This window comes from Perissodus microlepis, chromosome 23 (assembly GCF_051167445.1).
Source record: "Perissodus microlepis isolate ML-2025 ecotype Zambia chromosome 23, ASM5116744v1, whole genome shotgun sequence".
Taxonomy (NCBI): domain Eukaryota; kingdom Metazoa; phylum Chordata; class Actinopteri; order Cichliformes; family Cichlidae; genus Perissodus; species Perissodus microlepis.
Window position 1 is genome coordinate 8,065,835 of NC_140482.1, and position 21,991 is coordinate 8,087,825.

At 41.8% G+C, this 21,991-nt stretch overlaps 1 protein-coding gene across 2 annotated transcripts in view; it reads right to left on the minus strand.

The window, feature by feature from the left end:
- The window catches only part of LOC146360915 (FERM and PDZ domain-containing protein 4-like), a 97,006-nt gene that overhangs the window by 16,994 nt on the left and 58,021 nt on the right, over positions 1-21,991 (minus strand). For both annotated transcript variants that reach the window (XM_084920792.1, XM_084920791.1), the window contains exons 3-8: positions 13,505-13,656; positions 12,192-12,294; positions 10,374-10,419; positions 2,601-2,705; positions 2,272-2,379; positions 5-136 (exon numbers count right to left, since the gene is read on the minus strand). In XM_084920792.1, coding sequence (XP_084776918.1) covers positions 5-136; positions 2,272-2,379; positions 2,601-2,705; positions 10,374-10,419; positions 12,192-12,294; positions 13,505-13,656 — 646 coding nt within the window. The remainder of the gene's footprint in view (positions 1-4; positions 137-2,271; positions 2,380-2,600; positions 2,706-10,373; positions 10,420-12,191; positions 12,295-13,504; positions 13,657-21,991) is intronic.

Genomic DNA, 21,991 nt, shown 5'->3' on the forward strand with positions numbered 1-21,991 from the left:
CGACCTGAGTAAGCATCTCCTGTTCGTGCAGGAGGAGCAGTTTACTCTCAGAGCCTTCGGTCCTCTGTTCCAACACCAGGGAGAAGTGCTCGATGCATTTGATTGACAGCTTCTCTTGCAGGGTCAGGATTACTTCCTGAAAGAATAATAGAAAACTCACAATAACAGATTTTAACTGTTCTTGAAAACCTTCCTCAGGATACCTTTAAAATAAAAAAGACTTTTAAGTACACTTAAAAGGGACCTATTACGGTTATTTCCAACTTAATATTTTAAGTCTAAGGTTCTACTGAAGCTTTTTATTCTTTATTGACTATCAAAAAAACCTACTAATCTTATACTGGGACTCTCATGGCTTCACCCATGACAGTCAAACATAAGGCATGAGGGCCATAATTGGCCAGACAAAGACAGCAGTCCAACCCACTGGATTGTATTACAAAATATGACAAAGGTGATCAAAGGTGTTCATAAATGTTGGACTTTTAATTGTGTTTTCATATGTTTTACACATACTATTGAATTTGCACTTCTTTTTCTTATATTATATTTCAGAATTTAAATGTGTTGTTAAACTTCTTCACACTGACAGAAAGAGGGGTTTCACTAATTTGGCAAGTCTGAAATATGTCTTTTTTTTATATCCTTCCCTTTAGGGCAACTATCTTCAGATTTCCTGCCTGTTTGTGAGAGTCAGCCAATCAGACAATTTAAAGCACAAGTGGGTGAGGGTTCCACTCACACCCAAAACTATGTCTTATTGAGATTACCATATTGGAATATCTGCTTTCTATGACATCATACGTAGCCAAAAGAAGAAAAACAGTCTTAAACTGAGTGATGAAGAAAAGTCTGTAGAAAACTCTTCAACCTTCAGTAATTCTGTTGTAGATTTATTGCCTTGCCTGGGTTTATTGTCCTGTTGCATGACCCAATTTGGCCAAGCTTTAGCTTTTGAACAGATACATATTTGACTCTAAAATACTTTGGTATACAGAGACGTTCATGGCTGACTCAGTGACTGCAAGATACCCAGGTCCTGTAGTTCCAAAACAAGCCCAAATCATCACCACTCCACCACCGTGCTTGATTGTTGAAATGAGGTGTTTGTGCTGATGTGTTATGTTTGATTTTCACCAGACATGATGCTGTGCATTATGGTAAACATCTCCATTTTGGTCTCATCTGTCCGAAGGAAATTGCTGTCGAAGTCTTGTGCATGGTGAACCATTGCAAGGCCTGACTCTGGAGTGAATATATAGAAGTGCTCATACTTGGTGATGATTAGCATCTGATCAGCAACACTTGGCTGCTAATTACCCTCTTAATTCCTTAACATATTCTGCACTGGATTACAATATAAGCATATCTAAGTGTTTAAGTAGGTCATGACTACAGTTCCATGCGGGGAAGATATGATGGCATTATGCCTGAATTTTATGCAAAACTGTTATTTTTCCTGTGTTTGTAACACAAACTAAATGACAGAAGGAACAAAGTTGTGTGGAGTGCAGGATAACTTATTCAGGTGGTAACTTTATATAAAAAGGTCAAAGCATGTTTTAGTAAGTAAGGTGTCTTGCTTCCAGCAGGCCTGTCACTCATCTGATTGCTGCTTGCTTTTGGAGCTTTGGTAGTAACACATTTGCATAAGGTGTACCTCAACAGCAGCAGTTCAAACAGTAGCAGTGTGCAGCGATCAAATAGGTGAGCTCAGGTTAAAAACAAATGTAGCAGCTGTGACTGAGTTAATCAAAGAATCGTCCACTTTGACCAGGTGCAGCACCTCATTCTGATCCCGAAAATCTCATCTTTAGTCAGTAAATGCTGTCTCCTATTCACTGTATACCCCAACTTGACCATTTGGCATCACCTGGCAGCTTTATTCTACTGGTCATTTCTGTCCCACCCACTGGAGAGCGGTGAGTAAGAAAGATAAAAGGCAATTTCTGTCCAGGTTAGGATGACATCCTTTGCTGTGAGGTTGAGAAAAAAGAAAGTCATTATGCCTCTTGCTTTCTGAATTCGCTCTGGGAGTTTCAGAGGATCATAGCTGAATAAGAATTAACAAGTCAAAAAATGAGAATACTCTCTTTGTCGCCTTGACTGAATAACTAAAGAGCTCAAACAAATGGAAGTGAATTTCACGGTCCGCACGTGTGTTAAGACTCACTAATTTGGACTCTTGATAACATCCCCCTACTGTAATTACAAATGCAGCAGAAGCTGCTTATTTCATTACGTAAGCCTTAAGTTGTTGCACACGCATACCTTGATGGAGGTACTACTGTCAAAGCGAAAGGACTTTGTCTGCCCGTTCTCCAGGTAGACCTTTAGGACATTTGGCATGAACAGAAGAGAGTTGTCCTTCATCGGGTTCTGCAAAGGAGGCACAGGATTAGTCTTTTCATTCTGTGCACGTGCCGTGGGTTCAATACATGGAAGGAATTCATAAAAGTGCCATGTCGTAACTCATTTATGTGACTGTCTTACATCCATTGAAATCGCTGTCTAAAGTGGAAACCAGCTGGCATTGCCTATATAGGTCATACAAGCTTGTGTGTATGCGCGAGTGCGTGTGTTTGTGTGGTAGAACTGACCGGAACCTGGCCGTTTATAATGACCTCCTCAGCAAAGCGTACTTTGACCGGATTGGACTTGAGCATGGCTTTTTTGGCTGCACTGATGAACGCTGATTTAGGGGACTAGGAGGCAAGCGTCCAAAGAGTGATAGAGAGAAAGCAAGCAAGAGAGGAGAGGAAGGGAAGAAAGAGACAAACAGATGGAGAGAAAGAGATAAACAGGAAAATCGATGTTCAAACAAACAAACAAAAAAAAAACTGTTTTCAGTCCCAGTTTATGGACTATAAGAGCTATGTTTGACTCCCCCCCCCCCCCCCCCCCCCCCCCCCAAAAAAAAAAATCAATCAAAAACAGCGCTTTTACAGCAGACTCTTCACACTTTATTTAGCAGAAATGCAACCCAGGAGGAAATTCTGAAGTGGTAGGAAATACAGGATCATCACTTCCACTCCTTTAAACGATTAAACTTAAACTCCTTTGTTCGTGATGGTAACAAATGCCATGAAAACACTGACATCATAACCTTTCTGTTGCATTCCACCTAGAGCACATTTCCTCCAGTGGAAGGAGGAGGACATGTTTTCTTTAAAGATAAAGAAATGGTGCAGCTGTTAGGAGCTATTTTCAGGGGGGGATTGATACACAGAACACTGACTTTGTGGAGTGACTCAACATAAAACAGTCTTTACAGAGGCTTTGTTATTAACCTTGGAAAAAACAGAGAACTAATAGCTGATGGTGTTGTTATTCAAATGCCCTTGTTAACCAGAGTATTTACAGAACTTTTTCTCTATAATGGCTGAAAGCTGAAGTTTATTTTTGCCATTAGTTAGTGGAATTAAAAAACTATGGGCCAGATTTACTGTTTTAAAAAAGTTGCACTATTTTCTAAACCCAGGTGCAGTCCCAGCACACCAAAAAGAAAAAAGACAAGCCTTTTCCCCCCACGTTAAATAGCAGTAAATTATTCTCTAAATGATTTAGATCTTGAGAAAGAAACTTCCAGAAATACACATAGAACAGGGTAAGTCGCAAAAATCTCTCACAAAAATTTGATTTTCTTCCACAAGTCTCACTTTTATTTCCTCTTGGAAGACTCCTGAACTTTATAGGCCTACTTAACTGCTAGCTTGTAAGCTGTTAGCTAGCAGAGCGACTCCTCTTCTCTACTTGGTTATAAAATACTACCATTTTGTCAATGCTAGTGACACTTTAGACAACTAAAAACACATCTTTTTAGAATTGCATTTTGTTAACTTTTGTCTGTTTTTGTTTTATACTCTGTCATCCCTGTGTGAAGCATTTTGTGATCTTTTTATCTAGAAAGGTGCTATATAAATAACATTTTACTTACTTACATTTTTCAATTAAAACTCCTAGAAATACATGCGCAACAGGGTGAGTCGCAAAAATCTCCCACCTTTTACACACAACTTTGTCACTGTGCTCTCTTTGTAAATACCAGCAACATTTTTTAATGCCAAAGCCCAGTTTGTGCTGGTGCAAGACATTTGTAAATGTGGCCCTAAGCAATCACAGACAAATGGGATGACTCCATTTTCTGATTATGCTGAGGTAATACACTGGAAACCTCTACTGTTAAAGGCAAGGTTTGACTGACCTGGGGCCAGAAGAAAAAAGCACATCAGGCTAGTTCGCTTGTCATTCCTGTTTGAGTCAGTGATGCTGTTTCTACCAATGACAATTAAAATAAATTGCTTTAAAGGGAACAAAGCCCTTCTGGAAAAAGTCTAGAAGGCGGTAGTCAGCCATGCTAATTTCTTTCAGACTAAAGTGGTCAATAGTTCTCCAGGCTTTCTCAAAGTCTATCAAAGTTTGTCTTTGGACATTTTCAGAGGAATGTTTTTCTTGATTTGCTTTTAAGCTACGTAACACTGACCTATGAATCACTGAAGAAACACTTAACTCAAAGTATGAAGAAATGCTGTGTCTACATGTAACAGACAACTTGCCAGAAACTTATATCTTATAAACTTATATAGCATATCTGGGTGTCCTAAAAGAATTCAGGGTGTGTTAAAGAATAAAGTTGCTCATACCAAATAGTGACTTTGTAACTCGTTGGAAAAAAACTACTTGCATTCATGACAGCACATGTTTGAATAAACTGGTGCAGGATCATTCAGTCTCAAAACAGCCAATTTTTAGATCCTTTCCTGCTCAAATCCAATTTGCATAAAAATTTTATGGTACAAAGTTTGATGATATATAATGTATGCTGTGAACTTTTAGCTTCATATATCAGATAGTTTCCATGATATATATTTTTTGGAAAAAATGGTCAGAATCTGTGATGGTAGAATCTTTTGTTTTTGTAATGCAACTTGTTATATTTGCTCAATTCATGAACTCCAAGCATGAAAGTTGAACGACGGATTTTTTTCTTTCATATTTTAACCAGCTGATGCGTAAACATTTTTATCTATCTGTTTCAATTTACATTTTCTGACTCATTTTGTTGGTAAGAAAGAAAGAATTTTCAGGCTTTTATGTTTTATATTCACTGCTTATATTCATATTTAAGCAGTGCCTCAGATTTCAATGTGCAAAAAAGAAGAAAAAGTCCTGAAAGCGTGTTACCGGACCATTCTTCAAAAATATCTTAAAAAGTATAAAGATTTTCTACCATGAAATTTGTATGCACATTAGAGACAGAAGGTTTGGTTGATTGGAGACAGAATGACCCTGCATCAAAAGAAATGACGGGTGGCTCGAGACTTTTGCACAGTATTGCCCATTTTAGGCATGCATTCATTCCTATTAATTGAAGACTATCTTCTGAGCACTCTCTTCTATGCCCTTGGCTGAATTGTAGCCAATTTTGGTAAAATTGGATGAATAAGAAATAGAATGGCTCTCTTAATTTGGCTCTGCACACACACAGTGGGCAGCAGAGAGACCTTCATGGGGAAAAGAGCCAATAACAGCCAATCTTCTCTCCCGGTACCATCCAACATTGCGTTGTTTTGCATAGCAACAACACATCTGAATCAGGAACACACTAAAGTAGCACTTAAATTACTCATAATTACACTGTAATGGGTGTTTTGTGGAGGTATGTAATAATGACAGGAGAGGTCTCAGTGTCTCACTCCAACTTTATTAACTGACTCTCAGAACCTCACATATATTAAGCGCCAAAATCTCCACCCCAGCACTTCCCTTCAACTTGGGTGTGAGTGGACCCACCTGGTGGTCAGCCACACATACCCCCCCCGAACACACAGTTAGGTCTCTATTCAGTCCAGGACCCTGGGCCTAAGCAAACGACCCGAACGACTGAACCTGGGAGGGAGAGAACAGGCAGAGGAAGGTCCATCCTGTGAACGAGGCTGGTGAAGGCGAGCAGGAAAGGCAGGAGGAGGCTCAAACGCCGGTGGTCCGGGGGTAGTCCTGGGGGGAAAACCAGAGTCTGTCAACCCCATCGAAGGAGGGCGGCCACGGCGAGGGGCCTGGGCCGGCACTACATTACTGTCCGGAAGAACATGTGCAGGTTTAAGTCTGTCAACACACACAGTCTCCCTTCGACCCCCAAAATCCAAAACAAAATGTTTCTGGCCCGGTTCGATAACTCTGAATGGGCCGTCATACAGCGGCCGCAGCGGTGTCCTGTGGGCATCGTGCCTGACAAAAACAAACTTAGCAGTCTCTAAAGTCTTTGGAACAAAAGTGTCAGGCACGCAATGGTGCACCGGACCAGGAACCCGAAGCGAGTGCAAAAGCGGGTTGAGAGATAGCACCGATGGATCGAAGCAGGGAGGAGGATTTTTGGGCAAGAATTCTCCAGGCACGCGGAGGGGCTGACCAAATACTAGCTCAGCTGGGGAAGCGCCGAGATCCTCCTTAACCGCAGAGCGCAGCCCAAGCAAAACCCATGGGAGGCGGTCAACCCAATTGCCATCCTTTAAGGAGGCGCGAAAAGCAGCCTTAAGCGACCGGTGGAACCGTTCACACATCCCATTAGCTTGCGGGTTGTATGCGGTTGTGCGGTGGACTTTAGCCCCCAGTCCATCAGCCATGGCCGACCAAAGCTCAGAAATGAACTGGGGGCCTCTGTCTGACGTAATGTCCGCGGGTGGGCCGAAACGCGAGACCCAGGTTGACAAAAACGCCTTGGCCACCACTGCTGCGGTAGTGGACGCCAGGGGGACCGCCTCCGGCCACCTGGTGGTCCGGTCAACAACAGTCAAAAGGTGCGTAAAACCTTGTGACTGCGGCAGAGGACCCACCAGATCGACATGCACATAATCGAAACGTTTGCCGGGTATGAAGAACGGCTCCAGGGGCGCTTTGGTGTGTTTATGAACCTTCGCACGCTGGCAGGGAATGCACGCCGACGCCCATTCCTTAACAGATTTGCGAAGGCCTGGCCAAACAAATTTAGAGCTGACCAGTTTAACAGAGGCCCGGACCCCCGGATGAGAGAGAGCATGTACCGAGTCAAAAACTTGACGACGCCAGGAAACGGGAACCACTGGGCGAGGGCGGCCAGTGGAAACGTCACAGACGAGGAGGGGACCACCGTCCTGCACGGGTCTGTCCTCCAATATGAGGCCCGTCTGGGTGGATTTAAGCGCGAGGATGTCCGGGTCACCGCTCTGATCGGCAGCCATGGCGGAGTAGTCTATGCCGAGAAAGACGGGAGAAACCAGCGCACGGGACAAACAGTCAGCCACATGATTGGATTTACCAGCCACGTGCCGAATGTCCGTGGTAAACTCAGAAATGGCTGCCAACTGGCGCTGCTGGCGTGCACTCCATGGATCAGAAACCTTGGACATGGCAAACGTCAAGGGTTTGTGGTCCACGTATGCGGTAAAGTGACGACCCTCGAGAAAAAAACGGAAATGACGAGTCGCCAGGTGGAGTGCCAGTAGCTCCCTGTCAAAAACGCTGTAATTGCGTTCGCTGTCACGCAGCGTATGGCTGAAAAAGGCGAGCGGTTGCCAGACACCCGAGATTCGCTGTTCCAGCACCGCACCCACCGCTATGTCCGACGCATCGGTGGTCAACGCAATCGGCGCTGAGGGGGATGGGTGGGCCAGAAGGGCAGCATTAGCTAACGCTGACTTAGCATCAGAAAACGCTTGGATGCTTTCCGGAAACCAGTCAACGGAGTCATTAGCTTTCTTACCTTTTAATGCCCCATAAAGGGACTTCAGCAGATGTGCCGCTCTGGGGAGAAAACGGTTGTAAAAATTCACCATCCCCAAAAATTCCTGCAGTGCCTTAACATCCGTGGGACACGGAAATTCCGAAACAGCTCGGACTTTGTCAGGCAACGGAACCGCGCCCTCGGCGGAAATACGGTGCCCAAGGAAATCGAGAACCGGCAACCCAAACTGGCATTTAGACGGATTAATAATCAGTCCATGCTCCGCCAAACGCTGAAAAACCTGACGCAGATGGAACATGTGCTGCTCCTTCGAGCTGCTGGCCACCAGTATATCATCAAGATATACAAAAACAAAGGGCAGCCCGCGCAAGACCGAGTCCATCAACCGCTGGAAGGTTTGGGCGGCACCTTTCAGGCCAAACGGCATGCGCAGAAACTCGAAAAGGCCGAAAGGTGTAATCACGGCAGTTTTGGGGACATCCTCCGCGCGCACGGGAACCTGGTGATATCCCCGTACCAAATCGATCTTCGAAAAAACCGAGGTCCCCGCAAGATGGGCGGAAAAATCTTGGATGTGGGGAATGGGATAACGATCGTTCTCTGTGACATTATTAAGACGGCGGAAATCCCCACAAGGTCGCCACTGACCATCAGATTTAGGCACCATGTGTAACGGGGAAGCCCAGGCACTATTCGAATGCTGCACAATGCCCAGACGCTCCATGGTGGCAAATTCTTCCTGAGCGATAGCCAGTTTGGCAGGGTCGATGCGGCGCGTGCGCGCGAACACCAGGGGCCCTACTGTAGTTATGTAATGCTCCACCCCATGCTTCGTCACTGTGCTCGAGAAAGTGGGGACAGTGAGTGAGGGAAACTCAGAAAGCAAACACTGAAAAACGTCACCCGAATCTACTGAGTTAGCATGCACCACGGGCTGAGCACCCCGAGTCAAACAGGGTAATGAGGAAAATGACACAGCATCAATTAAACGTCTGTTAGCAACATCAACCAGCAGTCCGTGAGCACAAAGAAAATCAGTGCCTATTATAGGCACAGAGCTAGCAGCAACAACAAAGTTCCACTGAAAGTCACGGTCATGAAAGCAAACAGTCACCAACCTTTCACCGAAGGTTTTGATGGGAGAGCCATTAGCCGCTGTTAGCAATGGCCCGCAGCCCTCAGCTAGCATGTCCGAGCCAGCCGGGGGAAGAAGGCTCTTCTGTGAGCCGGAGTCCACCAGGAAACGCCTCCCCGAGCGTGAGTCCTCTAAGAAAAGCAGCCTTTCCTTGTTGCCAGCGGTCGCGGCTGCTACAGAGCGCTGACATGCCCGTTTCCCTGGGTCTGGAAACTGCAAGGCGGGAGACAGCGCCGTGCCTTCGCTCCAAAACGCTGGTGATAAAAGCAAAGCCCTTTCCCGCGGTGCCGCCGTGCAGCAATTCTGGCCACGAGTCGGAGGGCCCCTGGAGCATCGGTGAGGGGGCGGGGGAAAACGCTGGTGAGTCCTGAACAATCGCCTGGACGCCGAAACTCCTGGTAGCCAGGAGGATGCGATCCGCCTCTTCCGCAAGGGAGCGGTAATCCTTCGTGGCCAATAGCGGGGAGTTGGCAAGGCCAGCGCGCACTGGAGCCGGCAGCTGTCGGAGAAAGAGGTGGGTGAATAGAAATCCTCCGTCATCCGCGCCCAGCAAGGACAGCATGCTCTCCATGAGCTCGAGAGCGGTGCCGTCGCCCAGGCCCGCGAGGGAAAGGAGTTTCTCGGCCCGCTCAGCATCAGAGAGAGAGTAACGCCGCAGCAGCAGCGCCTTGAGGGCGGCGTACTTGCCTTGGGCTGGGGGGTCCCGGAGGAGAGTCATCACGCGGCGGGTTGACAGCGGGTCAAGTGAGGCTACCACATGGTGGTATTTAGTATCGTCGGCTGAAACTCCACGAAGAGCAAACTGAGCTTCTACGTGCACGAACCATGAAGGAGGATCGTGAAGCCAAAAATCCGGCAATTTAAGCGCCACAGCAAACGCAGCCATCGGCGGAGGTGAAAGTCCGGCGGCAGCCGATGCTTCCAGGCCGGAGCTGGCTTCGTCGTCGAGCCTTAGCATGTTCGCTTTCGGGGTCACCAATGTGGAGGTATGTAATAATGACAGGAGAGGTCTCAGTGTCTCACTCCAACTTTATTAACTGACTCTCAGAACCTCACATATATTAAGCGCCAAAATCTCCACCCCAGCACTTCCCTTCAACTTGGGTGTGAGTGGACCCACCTGGTGGTCCGCCACAGTTTATAATTATATACAGGAGCTGGTTTCACTGTGTTGTCTTTTCACTGTTGATTTTGGTCTCTTTATGTAATTTGTTTTCAGCAATAAAAATATTGTATATCACTATCGCCTTATTGTTTAAACGCAGGTGAGTTTTAGAAGCCTTCAGAAGGGTGTCTTGTGTGATTTTAAATGATTTTTTTTTTGGTTGAACATCTTATAATTACATGAAAACATCAATAAATTTAACACATGATAAAGTAACACATTTTTAAAATACGAATGGATGGAAAAAGTGGTTTGTGTATGTGTCACCAAAAAAAAGAACATTTTTCTAGATTTATAAATCATCCCAACACATTTTGACAAATGTATCTGTATATATTGTGAGATCTACTCACGGGATAAGGTTGGACAACAGTCAACATGATGGATTCTTTGCAGCTCCTGGAACAAGAAGACAGAAAACCTTAAAGTCAGCAAAATCATGAAAAAAGAAAAAAACAACAACAAAAACCCAATGATTCCACTCAACAACAACGGCAAATAAACAACAGGAGCTTGATTAGCCTGGGTGAAATGGAATTGAACGCCTCGGGCAAACACTGCTTACAACACACAACACAGTTAAAACCAAAAGCACACAGACACTCATTACTTTCCCCATTTAATTACAAAAAAAGGGGTTGTACTTCCTGTGAAGTGAAACATAATTTGTTTCGTCACGCACTGTTTTCATTGAAAGAGCAAAAAGAGTCTCATTTTTCTTGTTATTTATTCAGAATATGTTGGGGTGACAAGCAGAACTGAGTTAACTAACTACTGAGCAGGCGAGTGGAAAGCATCGCTAACACTTGGAAAGAAACTTCATAATTTTAAAAGCAAATGAATGATAATGACTTTCGTTTCACCAATGTTGTTGTGTTTTTGTAATTAACTTTTTAGTTTTTTCAACCTGCCATTTAAAGGGACCCTAAACACTTTACCTGGAGCTTAGTTATCTTTTTGTTTCAATTACTTTTTTTGGGCAATCTAGTGCAGAGATTGTTGCTTAATGTGACATTATGTTACGCTACTCTGTGTGACTCTGTCAGATGTCTGCAGTATAAATTCTCCCATACTGTACTCACTTTATCCAACAATGTGATCTATCTATCTGTCTATGTACATATTGACATAAAACTGCACATTTGTTGACTGCACATCCATACCTCCATCTATACACTGGATTGAGATCTGGTGACTGTGGAAACCATTTGAGTTTAATGAACTCGTTATCATCTTCAAGATACCAATTTGAGATGATCTGACTTTTGTGACATGGTGCATTATCCAGCTGGAAGCAGATGGGTGGTCATAACACAATGGACATGGTGAGCAACAGGAAATTTGTGGTCCTCAAATGGTACTAAGATACCCAAAGTTTGCCGAGAAAATAATCCCCACACCATTAAACTACCAGCAGCAGCCTGAATATTTAACACAAACCCACATGGATCCATGCTTTCATGTTGTTTATGCTGAATTCTGACACTACAACCTGAATGTCACAGAAATTGAGATTTATTTTCCAATTTTGGTGATCTTGTACAGATTTCAGTTTCCTATTCTTAGCTGACACTGACTGGGGCCCGATGTGGTCTTCTGCTGCTGTAGCCCATCTACTTCAAGGTTCAACATGTTTTTTGTTCAGAGACGCTCTTCTTAGAGCTGGAGTTACTGTTGCCTTCCTGTCAGCTCAAAGCAGCCTGGCCGTATCCAGTGAGCTACAGAACTGTGGCTCACTGGATATTTAATCTTTTTTGGAGCTATTTTCTGTACAAAGTGGCTGGTGAGACTATATACACTGTTACCCTGGTTGATGCTCATATAAATTATTCAAAAAACATGAGCAATTTTTCAAACAGCAAGGCCCACATCGCAACAAGTCATCGCAGTCTACTCTAAACACTGGTTTCAGACAGTATTTTCTACTTGTGTATCTGTGTGATGTCAAATAGAGGTAATATCATAATGAAGTCATCCAATGAAAAGCGCTCTAGCTTTGGGCTCAACAGCCCCACCCACTGGCTGTTTAGACTTGTCATTTAAGAGGGGCGGCCAATCAGAAGAAAGTTCCCATAAAAGGGAAAGGCAAGGGAAAGCAGCAGTGGATAAAGTGTCAGGGGGGAAAGTGTTCTCTAAATGTTATTTTTCACCAATCTGGATTTTGTATCTACCTGACGAGATCGATGACTCGTTCTCTAGGAGCCGAACTGACGGGTTCGTCGTTTATCATGATGATCTCATCACCCGGCAGCAGCTTCCCCTCCGATGGACCACCTACCAACATACAAACACATGCAAACAAGCAACAGCTGATCAAAGCGCTCCATGAAAGCAGCAGGCAGACAGATGTAGTCTAGCCAGCCAAAGATTACCTGCAAATAAAATCAAGAGTAATTACAGCTAAATTGACAAGGCGAATGAGTGTGTGTGTGATTTTTGCAGATGCGAAATGTGCAGCTAATTTGCAAATACTTTGTTGTTTGTGCTCGTCTAGACACGTGTAATAGGTGTAAGCATTAATCTACTCTCTGCAAGCACATGCGTTTCCTTCCTTGGCCAACCATTGTAAATAGAATATTCATCAGTTCAATTGTCTGCTTAGGATTCAGCACTGATTGATTATTGAGATGCCTAATCACTGTCTGCGTCCGTGCAGCCAATGGAGCTGACACTTAATAAGGGTTTGTGAACTGTTTGTTTGGCAGCAATGTGGCAACCTGCCAGTCAAACCAAAGTTTGAGAGGAAAATAGACTTCCAAACATGAATTTGTGTCCATGCTTTTTCTTGCCTGTGGCTGCTTACTTGAGGCAAACACAGCCCAACAGAGCGCACGGTTTCCTTCAGCAGCAGCTATTTGATGTGCTGATCAGAACCAATCAGATGGGGAGAAAGAACTAACAAAATAAGTCAATCTGCACACTCTCAGACGACTACACTAGCTTAGCTGGAGGGCTCATTTTCCTACTTTGTTTCTAAGTTATATTATTGGCTTTCTTATCAAATCTTAGCAGAGGCAGATTTGCTTTCAGTAAGTAGTGACTCTGAGGACTACTCTCCTGGCTTTCCATCACTGGACTTCTGGCTTTGCACTGGGAATGAAGTTTTTGTTGCTCTAAATGCTTTATTGTGATTTTATTTTTATATTCTTATTTATTATAATATTAAATCAATTATTTAGACCACTTTAAGCTGAGACAAGTGGTAAAATCCAATCAAAACTGACTCAAATATTCCAAAATAAAAAGACATATCGTATTGTCTTTGATTATTTGACAGGCATGCCGAAAAAGTGAGAGAGAGCCAAAACTCCCACACGGAATAAAGCTGTACTTGTATAGTAGAGGTGTATCACTGACTACTGTGTTAGGGGTAGGCAAGTGTACAGTTAGTTTGCAACTAAATAAAATTATAACAGTTGCCCAAATGAATAAATAAAAGTATTCATTTTAAAGATTGTTAGTTTAAGCCAATCATGACACCCACCTGGTGTAACAGAGCGGACTACCACCGGTTTCTCACTGCCTGCCACAAAGCCGAAGCCCAGGACAGGGTCCCGTCTCATCTCCACCAGACGGGGGGCAGGAGGGACCCCATCTAGGTGGACCTCCTCCAGGGAGTTGCTCTGCGATACTTGGCTAGAAAATACAGAACAGAAGGAAATTCAAGTAAAATTCCAACACTAATAAACAGTTTTCTGATTGATGTATAGTACTGTGCAAGTGATCTTGAGCAATAGTTCTCCAGGCTTTCTGAAGGTCTTTCAGAGTTTTTCTTTGGACTTTCCAACTCACTATTCCCATTTCCTAATTCATTCCCATTTCTTCAGTTTAATCTATAAACATGTCAAAAACAACACAGTTTGACAGACACAAAATACTATTTTTATATCTACAAAAGTATTTTCAAAGAGCTATTTACTAAAACTTGGTATATGTTTGCATGTTGCAAAAGTTAAAAAGCGCCCTAGAAACTGAAATTTTATCTTAAAGGAAGACGCTATGGTCTGATTGTTGGAGTTTTCTCTCTCTTACCTTACCATTTAAAGCACCTTGAGGTGACAGTTGTTGTGATTTGGTGCTATATACAGTAAATAAAAGTGAACTGAATTATAGCAGACATACAGCTGCTGGCTGGTTTTCAGCCTGATTTAAAGGCTGAGAAGCAAAAAATTCAATTGAGTCAAGGCTCATGACTCCAAGGTTCCTCACAGCGTTACTGGAGGCCAAGGTAATGCCATCCAGAGTATGAATCTGGTTAGATACCATATTTCTAAGATTTTCAGGGCCGAGTACAATAACCTCAGTTTTATCTGGATTAAGAAGCAGAAAGTTAGCGGCCATCCAGGTCTTTATGTCTTTAAGACATTCCTGCAGTTTAACTAATTGGTGTATGTTATCTGGCTTCATGGACAGATAGAGCTGGGTGTCATCTGCATAGCAGTGAAAATGTATGCTATGTCTTCTAATGATGCTGCCTAAGGGAAGCATGTATAATGTAAACAGAATTGGTCCTAGCACTGAACCCTGTGGAACTCCATAATTAACCTCAGTGTGTGAAGAGGACTCTCCATTTACATGCACAAATTGGAGTCTATTAGATAGATATGATACAAACCACTGCAGTGCAGTACCTGTAATACCTACAGCATGTTCTAATCGCTCTAATAGGATATTATGGTCAACAGTATCGAACGCTGCACTGAGGTCTAGCAGGACAAGCACAGAGATGAGTCCACTGTCAGAGGCCATAAGAAGATCATTTGTAACCTTCACTAAAGCTGTTTCTGTGCTGTGATGAGCTCTGAAACCTGACTGAAACTCTTCAAATAAACCATTCCTCTGCAGATGATCTGTTAGCTGTTTGACAACTACTCTTTCAAGGATTTTTGATATGAAAGGAAGGTTGGAGATTGGCCTATAATTAGCTAAGACTGCTGGGTCTAGAGATGGCTTTTTGAGTAAAGGTTTAACTACAGCCAGCTTGAAGGCCTGTGGTACATAGCCGATTATTAGAGATAGGTTGATCATATTTAAGATCGAAGAATTAATTAATGGCAGGACTTCTTTGAGCAGTTTTGTAGGAATGGGGTCTAAAAGACACGTTGATGGTTTGGAGGAAGTAATTATTGAAGTTAACTCAGAAAGATCATGGGTACTGTATTTTAGTACTAAGTGCTATTATGACATAATAAACATTACTTCTAAATTTTCTAACAGTTAGAAGCCATGGTCAGTGCCAGGGGTGCCACCAAGGTGGGGCTGGGGCACTGGCCATCCCCCAAAATTTGTTATTTGATCCGTATCAGGTTGCAGAAAAGCTTGTTTGTTCTTAACATTAACTCCATTCTCACAGAGTGAATCTTTGGCTTCTTCTGGTCAGCTCTGCTGAGAATCATTAAAGCATGGTTGGGACCTTCAATCACTCAATCACTCAATCAATCAATCAATCAATCAATCAATCAATCAATCAATCAGAATAGATTATTATGGGTTTCAAAATCTTATTTGGTTTTCATATGTACTTTTTCAACAGTGTGTGAATGTGTGTGTGAATGGGTGGATGACTGAGTGTGTAAAGCGCTTTGGGGTCCTTAGGGACTAGTAAAGCGCTATACAAATACAGGCCATTTACCATTTACCATTTTCTCAGTGATATAAATTTATATTAATAGCAGGAAATCGACCAGGCATATATTTTTTTCTTTCTCTCTTTCTTGACATATTTTTCAAGTAACCTATATTTGACAACAGCATAATAAAACTGGAAATTCTGTTTTTGGTGTGCCACCCCAATATTTTTAGTGGCCTACATCCAGGCACCCTATGGAAAAATTCTAGAGCTGCCCCTGGTCATTGCACGAGATAATAGAATAGAGCATTTATTCAAGAGACTCCAGTTAATTCTATGTTCAGCATTATTAGAAATTCCATGTGAAAAAAAAGCGATGGGGAAATTGTTCTGCTACCCACGAAGCTGCCTGCGTTGCAATTATATTGAGTAAATAAAGGAAGGTTACTGTTTGTTGTTTGGGTGTAAAAAGATTGGATGGGATTATGTAAATCTACCCCACAAAAAACACAAGCTTAGAAATATCATTTTGTATAATATAATTTTCAATATCTCAAATTTAATTACACTATTTAAAAAGGCAAAAAAAAATAAAGGACGCCTTTCCTTTAACTTTGGCTTTAATTCACTTTCAGTTCAGACAATTTGCTGACCTACTTACGAAGAGTGACATAAAATAAGTTGCTAAATACTTTCTCTTCTCGATGACATAATGGGCACAATGACTATTACAGGGATCAAATCTGTCCCGCAGGATAAAGGTTTTCTAGGAGAATATGACTAAATGCACATTAGAATTCAATCATTAAATTTCAGTTGTACAGAAGAAATCATTTTAGCTGAGACAGAGATCCTTAAACTTGGAATGAATGATATGAGCTGTGCAGTCAGCTGGTCATAAATCAGTGCTCTGGCTCAGGTTTCAAACATTTTATGCTTAAAAGCCATTTATAGAAGATAGTACAGGTCTTCTGTTTACTTAATCGCTCAGATTTGCAGTCTGGAGGCAATTTGTCTTTTGAAGCTGTATAAAAGTCTGCAGGCTGTTCAGGATAAGAACAGTTGGCAGATCTCTTTCATAGATGACCTAAGCCTTCCTGAATCCTTCTGAGGAGCGGGAAACACCAGTTCCAAACTAACATAAGCAACAGGGACACACGGATACAGCTCAAGAGATAACTGAGGTGGAAAACTGTTTGGAACAGGGACAAAGTAAGGAAATATAAGTGTTGCAAAGAAGGGATCAAATGTATCTTTCTTTGTTTTATTTTGAAGCAACGATAACTAATGTGGTTAGTAGATGGTTGTGACCACACATACACAGACTAGCATTACAAAAACACACTTTTAAGCTATTTATATTTTTTGTAAATGTAAATTTCATCTGTTGCGTGACTTTTATAATTATAGCATCTGTAAGTGATGCTAGCGTCACAAACTCAAAATGCTTTTGTTTAAAGATAAAAGTCATTAGCTCAGGAAGATAAGTGGTGGACCCAAAAGTTTGAAGTTTTGACTCTGATTTTCATTTCTTCTCATTCTTTTTAATCAGGAAATGTTTTATTTGATTTTATTTCAATCAGTAATGAGATAGCATAAAACAGTTCTTTAACACAGTGCATGTTAGCTTTCTATTGCTAACAATGACATCCAGGAGATATTAAAGGAGCAACTTGAACCGATGTCAGTTCAGCTTTTATTTTGGGATCTTTCAACTGTGCCAAGACATCTAGAAAAGGCAGCGGGCCAATGGGTATTTAACATCAAAACATTTGCTAGGAAGATAATAAAATACTAGCTTTTACTCACCAAAACTAGCATACAAACTTCTTAGACTGTCTGCTCCACATATAAAGCATATTTTTCATTGGATAATTCTATTAAAAATGCTCTTAAAACATGCCAACAACACAATCTCAATGGAGCGGTCCAGTTCAATGAGTTAATTAGGCAGAAACACCCTGGATTTTAAGCCATAAGAAAATCACAACAAATGAGTTATACAAAAATGTGGCCATTAGGTTTAGTTTTTCAGTACTGGAAGTGAGTACTTAGTCATACCCTTACTCCTTTCTGGGAAACAACCAGAAAAAAAAGAAAAATTATTAAAAAACTTGCCCTGTGTGTTTAGCAGCAGTCAGCAGCCATGTGCCCCCCAGGACCAACACTACTTCTAAGGAGGGCTTTAGTGCATGTTTTGGCGCTTGGAGAGGAATCCAGTGGAAGCACGAGAAAATGCAAATAGAAACACCCTGCATCAGCCAGATCTTCTTGCTGTGAATAAATAATTCTCTGCTGTTGGCGGCTATATGTGGTCACCTCTATTAAATATAGGTTAATATTAAATTTTTCACATCGCCATTTTCTTTGTCTTATTGCAAGTCATTGCACTCGGGGTGAAAGCACCACTAAAATGTAAATGTACTGTATTAAATTACTTCTTGCCCGCTGAACCTCAGACGTCTGTCTCAGCTGAGACACTGAGAATGCAGACTGCCTGTTAATTAAGAGCTGATATACACTTTCAGTGGGGTTAACTCATTCTTTCTGTCTCTATCCCAGCTTCCTTTCTCTTTTGCAGCTTAAAAGGCTCCCTTGGCAGCTGCTGCTTCCTGTCTGCACATAAAGTCCAGTACAGGGTGTCTATTGTTGCCTGGCCAGCATCCATCCCATTGTTCAGTGCCTACAATCCATACAGTAGATCATATGAAATTTCTGCCTCGTGCATACTGACATTTATGTGCAACTATATGAATACTCACAAAAATAATTTCTTTTACTGTCTCAGGTGGTTTGAGACTTTTATTTAGGAACCAGTGAAATATATCTATTTATTGTAGTATATCTACAGCTTTGCCTAAATCTGCTCAGATGATGAAACACGTTCCAAGCATCCACAGTATACCTTCATCTCTGACCAATCAATCTGAATCTCTGCCCCACTTCTTTTATGCCATTTATTCCACATTCTCATTCCCTAGCCCATTATCACATTGATCTCTATTGTCCATTCGGCACAGAAATCTCAGAGTAAATCTGTCTGTGACAGAGCATGTTCCAATCTGCAATGCCGGTTCATATTCCCCGTTAGGATCGGTGGGATTTAATCCCGCAGAAGGAAAGACGAGGGCATCACGGGGTCAAGGGAAAGCTGGAAACAAAAGGTCAGATCCTGGTAATGTTTCTGAAATTCCAGGTTCTTGCCTTACTGGAGCGGTAGCCATTACTGAGGTTTCTACCACTAGGCCTCAGCCTAGTGTGACACATGGTAATAGATGCTAGAGAAATAACTGAACGATTGAGCAAAATAATAATAATAATAATTTACGAAGTTTATTATTAAACAAAACACGATTCCTGGAAGTAATGGTTGGCTCTCTTCCTTTCAAGCGCAGATTTAAGTGAGTGCATTTAAAGAGTCATCTTTCATCAGATAATTTCAATAGATACCCAACAACTGGGCAAAAAAATGTAATACAGTCAAGAACAAAGCAGAGCATATTAGAGTTATATAACAGGCTTAACAGACCCAGCTAACCTAGTATTGACTATCAGGTACCACACAGTTTAAAGGTGTATGCTGCTATAAAGACATGTGAAATTATTGATTCAGTTTTTCTGTTCTGTTTAAATGATTGGGATCGAGTCATTGGACATATGACTTATTGATTACTAAAAAAAAAGAAACCTCTTGTCCAAAGAAAGCAGATTAATAGTGGAAGTTAATAGAAAATGCTATGGTTTGTAAAATACACACTATCGCAAAACCAGTTCAAAAATATGGCAAGTATATACTGGCTAATAGAGACAAACTCATTTGTTATTTGGATTTTTGACATTATTTATAAATGTTTTGGGGAAACGCAAAGGAAAGGACAGCAGGGATGGGTGAGTGATGGGTATATCTGCAACTTGGCAGCTCATCTCAGAGCAAGCCATGGCTCTTCTCTTCTCTTGACAGGCTGCGCTTCATGAAAGCAAAGTTTGTGGCGAGCTTTTGACTTACTTCCAATTTACTTCCAATGCCTCATACTATAAATGAATCAAGGAAAGGGCAAAAGGCTAGTGTGATGGGCAAGATTTGATTAAAAACAGTATAATCACTGAAATGTAATTAAGAAATAGTTTAGCTTGCTATTTATATATTATAGTATTTAATGGTTCTTGGGCAACAACTGTAATAATCTAAGTTTTCAAAATCCTGAAAACTAAAGCCCTCGTAACACAGGCCTGGAGACCAGTCAGTGATCCCACTATCAGTTCAAATCAATTCATTTTTATTTATATAGTGTCAAATCACAGCAGTCAACAGCAGTCATCTCGAGGCACTTTATGCTGGAAAGTAAAGACCCAAAAATAATACAGAGAAAACCCCAAAAATCAAACAACCCCCTTTGATCAATAACTTGGTGACAGTGGGAAGGAAGAACTCCCTTTTAACAGGAAGGAACCTCTGATAGAACCAGGCTCAGGTCTGCTGTCTGGGGTGATGGGAAGATGACAGTATATAAGACACACTGCAGAAGAGAGCCAAAGATTCATAATAACCAATGATTAAATTGATTGTTAAACTAGAACTACAGGTTGCTAGGGAAAAATGTATTGCCACGGTTGCCTGTGAAGTCGCCAAGTTATCTGCAAACACTTGCCAATTGCTAGCTCACCGGTGGTAAATTTGTGAAGGGTATGATGCAAACGACAAACAGAGACTGTTCACCTTCAAAGTAAAAGCTGGGCCTTTTGAAATGTGTTGGCAGCAGTAATAAGGCACAGTTTTACTGTGATAAAGACTTGTGTTTTCTGTTTCTGCTTTGCTTCACACTTTTTAATTTTTTAACTATCATTCACTGAATAGTTGACAAGTATTTGCAGACAACATCTTCTACACACGCACCGTTTTACCACCGATTTTAGCCAGCGACAGGCACCAACCTCCAGCAACCAGTCCCTAGCCAGTTGGGAAAATATACATTCTTCCCTAGTGAATGGAGGTTAAAAAATGGTTACAGAGACCGGTCTCTAGGTCTGTGAGACCTAAGGGACTCGTCTCATGTTAATAGAGAAATCAGAAATCTTCACAGAATCCCACAGACTCTACACGCAGCTGAGCATGTGCCTAGTGTTCTTTATGCCAGCACCTCGCTGCCAGTGAGTTGAGCATGTCCTTATGGCAGGAGGTGTCTTCCTGCATGACAAATTTGCAGAGACAACAGCCTGCATATGCACTGATGGAATGCAAATTACCTCAAACAATGGCTACTTTTGTAAGCCGCTGAAACAATGCCCACCCCACTGCTTTGGGACTGTTACACTGCTTCATTTCCACTGTTGTTTATATTCCTTTTTGACAGCTATTTAAATATATAACTGTTCATATATATATTAGTGCTGCCAGTGTTAATCTCGTTAAAATGACGTTAACGCCATAACCGCATTAACGCGGCAAATTTCCATTAATGAGTTAACGCTAATGGTTTATATATACAGGATGGGCCATTTATATGGATACACCATAATAAAATGGGAATGGTTGGTGATATTGAAGTCCTGTTTGTGGCACATTAGTATATGTGAGGGGGCAAACTCCTCAAGTTTGTTTTTCTTGTGACATTACCAATAAGTTTGATGTGTCACATGGCCCTCTTCCTATTGAAAAAACAAAAGTTGTATCCAAGATGGCCGACTTCTAAATGGCCACCATGGTCACCACCCATCTTGAGGAGTTTGCCCCCTCACATATACTAATGTGCTACAAACAGGACTTTAATATCACCAACCATTCCCATTTTATTACGGTGTATCCATATAAATGGCCCACCCTGTATAAATTCCACATACTAGTCTTTTTTTCTCACAATTGGGATGTTTTTTTATATTAATGATTCTGTTCACAACTCTTGGTAAACTACTCTAAAACTGTTACATTGTGATGTTGTATATCAGCACTACCAAACTAGCCTACTACTAGTTTGGGCTCCATCACAAAGGCTGCTAGTTTCATGTATTATTCCCATTTCACAACATTCTAGGCCTATCCATCCATTTCCACTTACTCAATTAAACCTATCCCAACTGCCATAGGGCGAGAGGCAGGGTACACCCAGGACAGGTCAGATTCACATTCACACCTATGGCCAACATAGAATCATCTGTTAACCTAACCATATTAACCACATTGTAAGTCATCAAAGCAATTAGCCATATAAAGATAATTGCACTGCAAAAACCTTAAACATTTAGACTTCACTGAACATGACTTTTTTCACACTTATGGTTCATATACTGTAGTTTTTCCATGATGCATCCACATGTGATGCACTCATGCAATGATTTATGCACAATTATTGCATGAGTGCATAACTGTGCATAAACAGAATGACACCACACATTTAAATACATGCA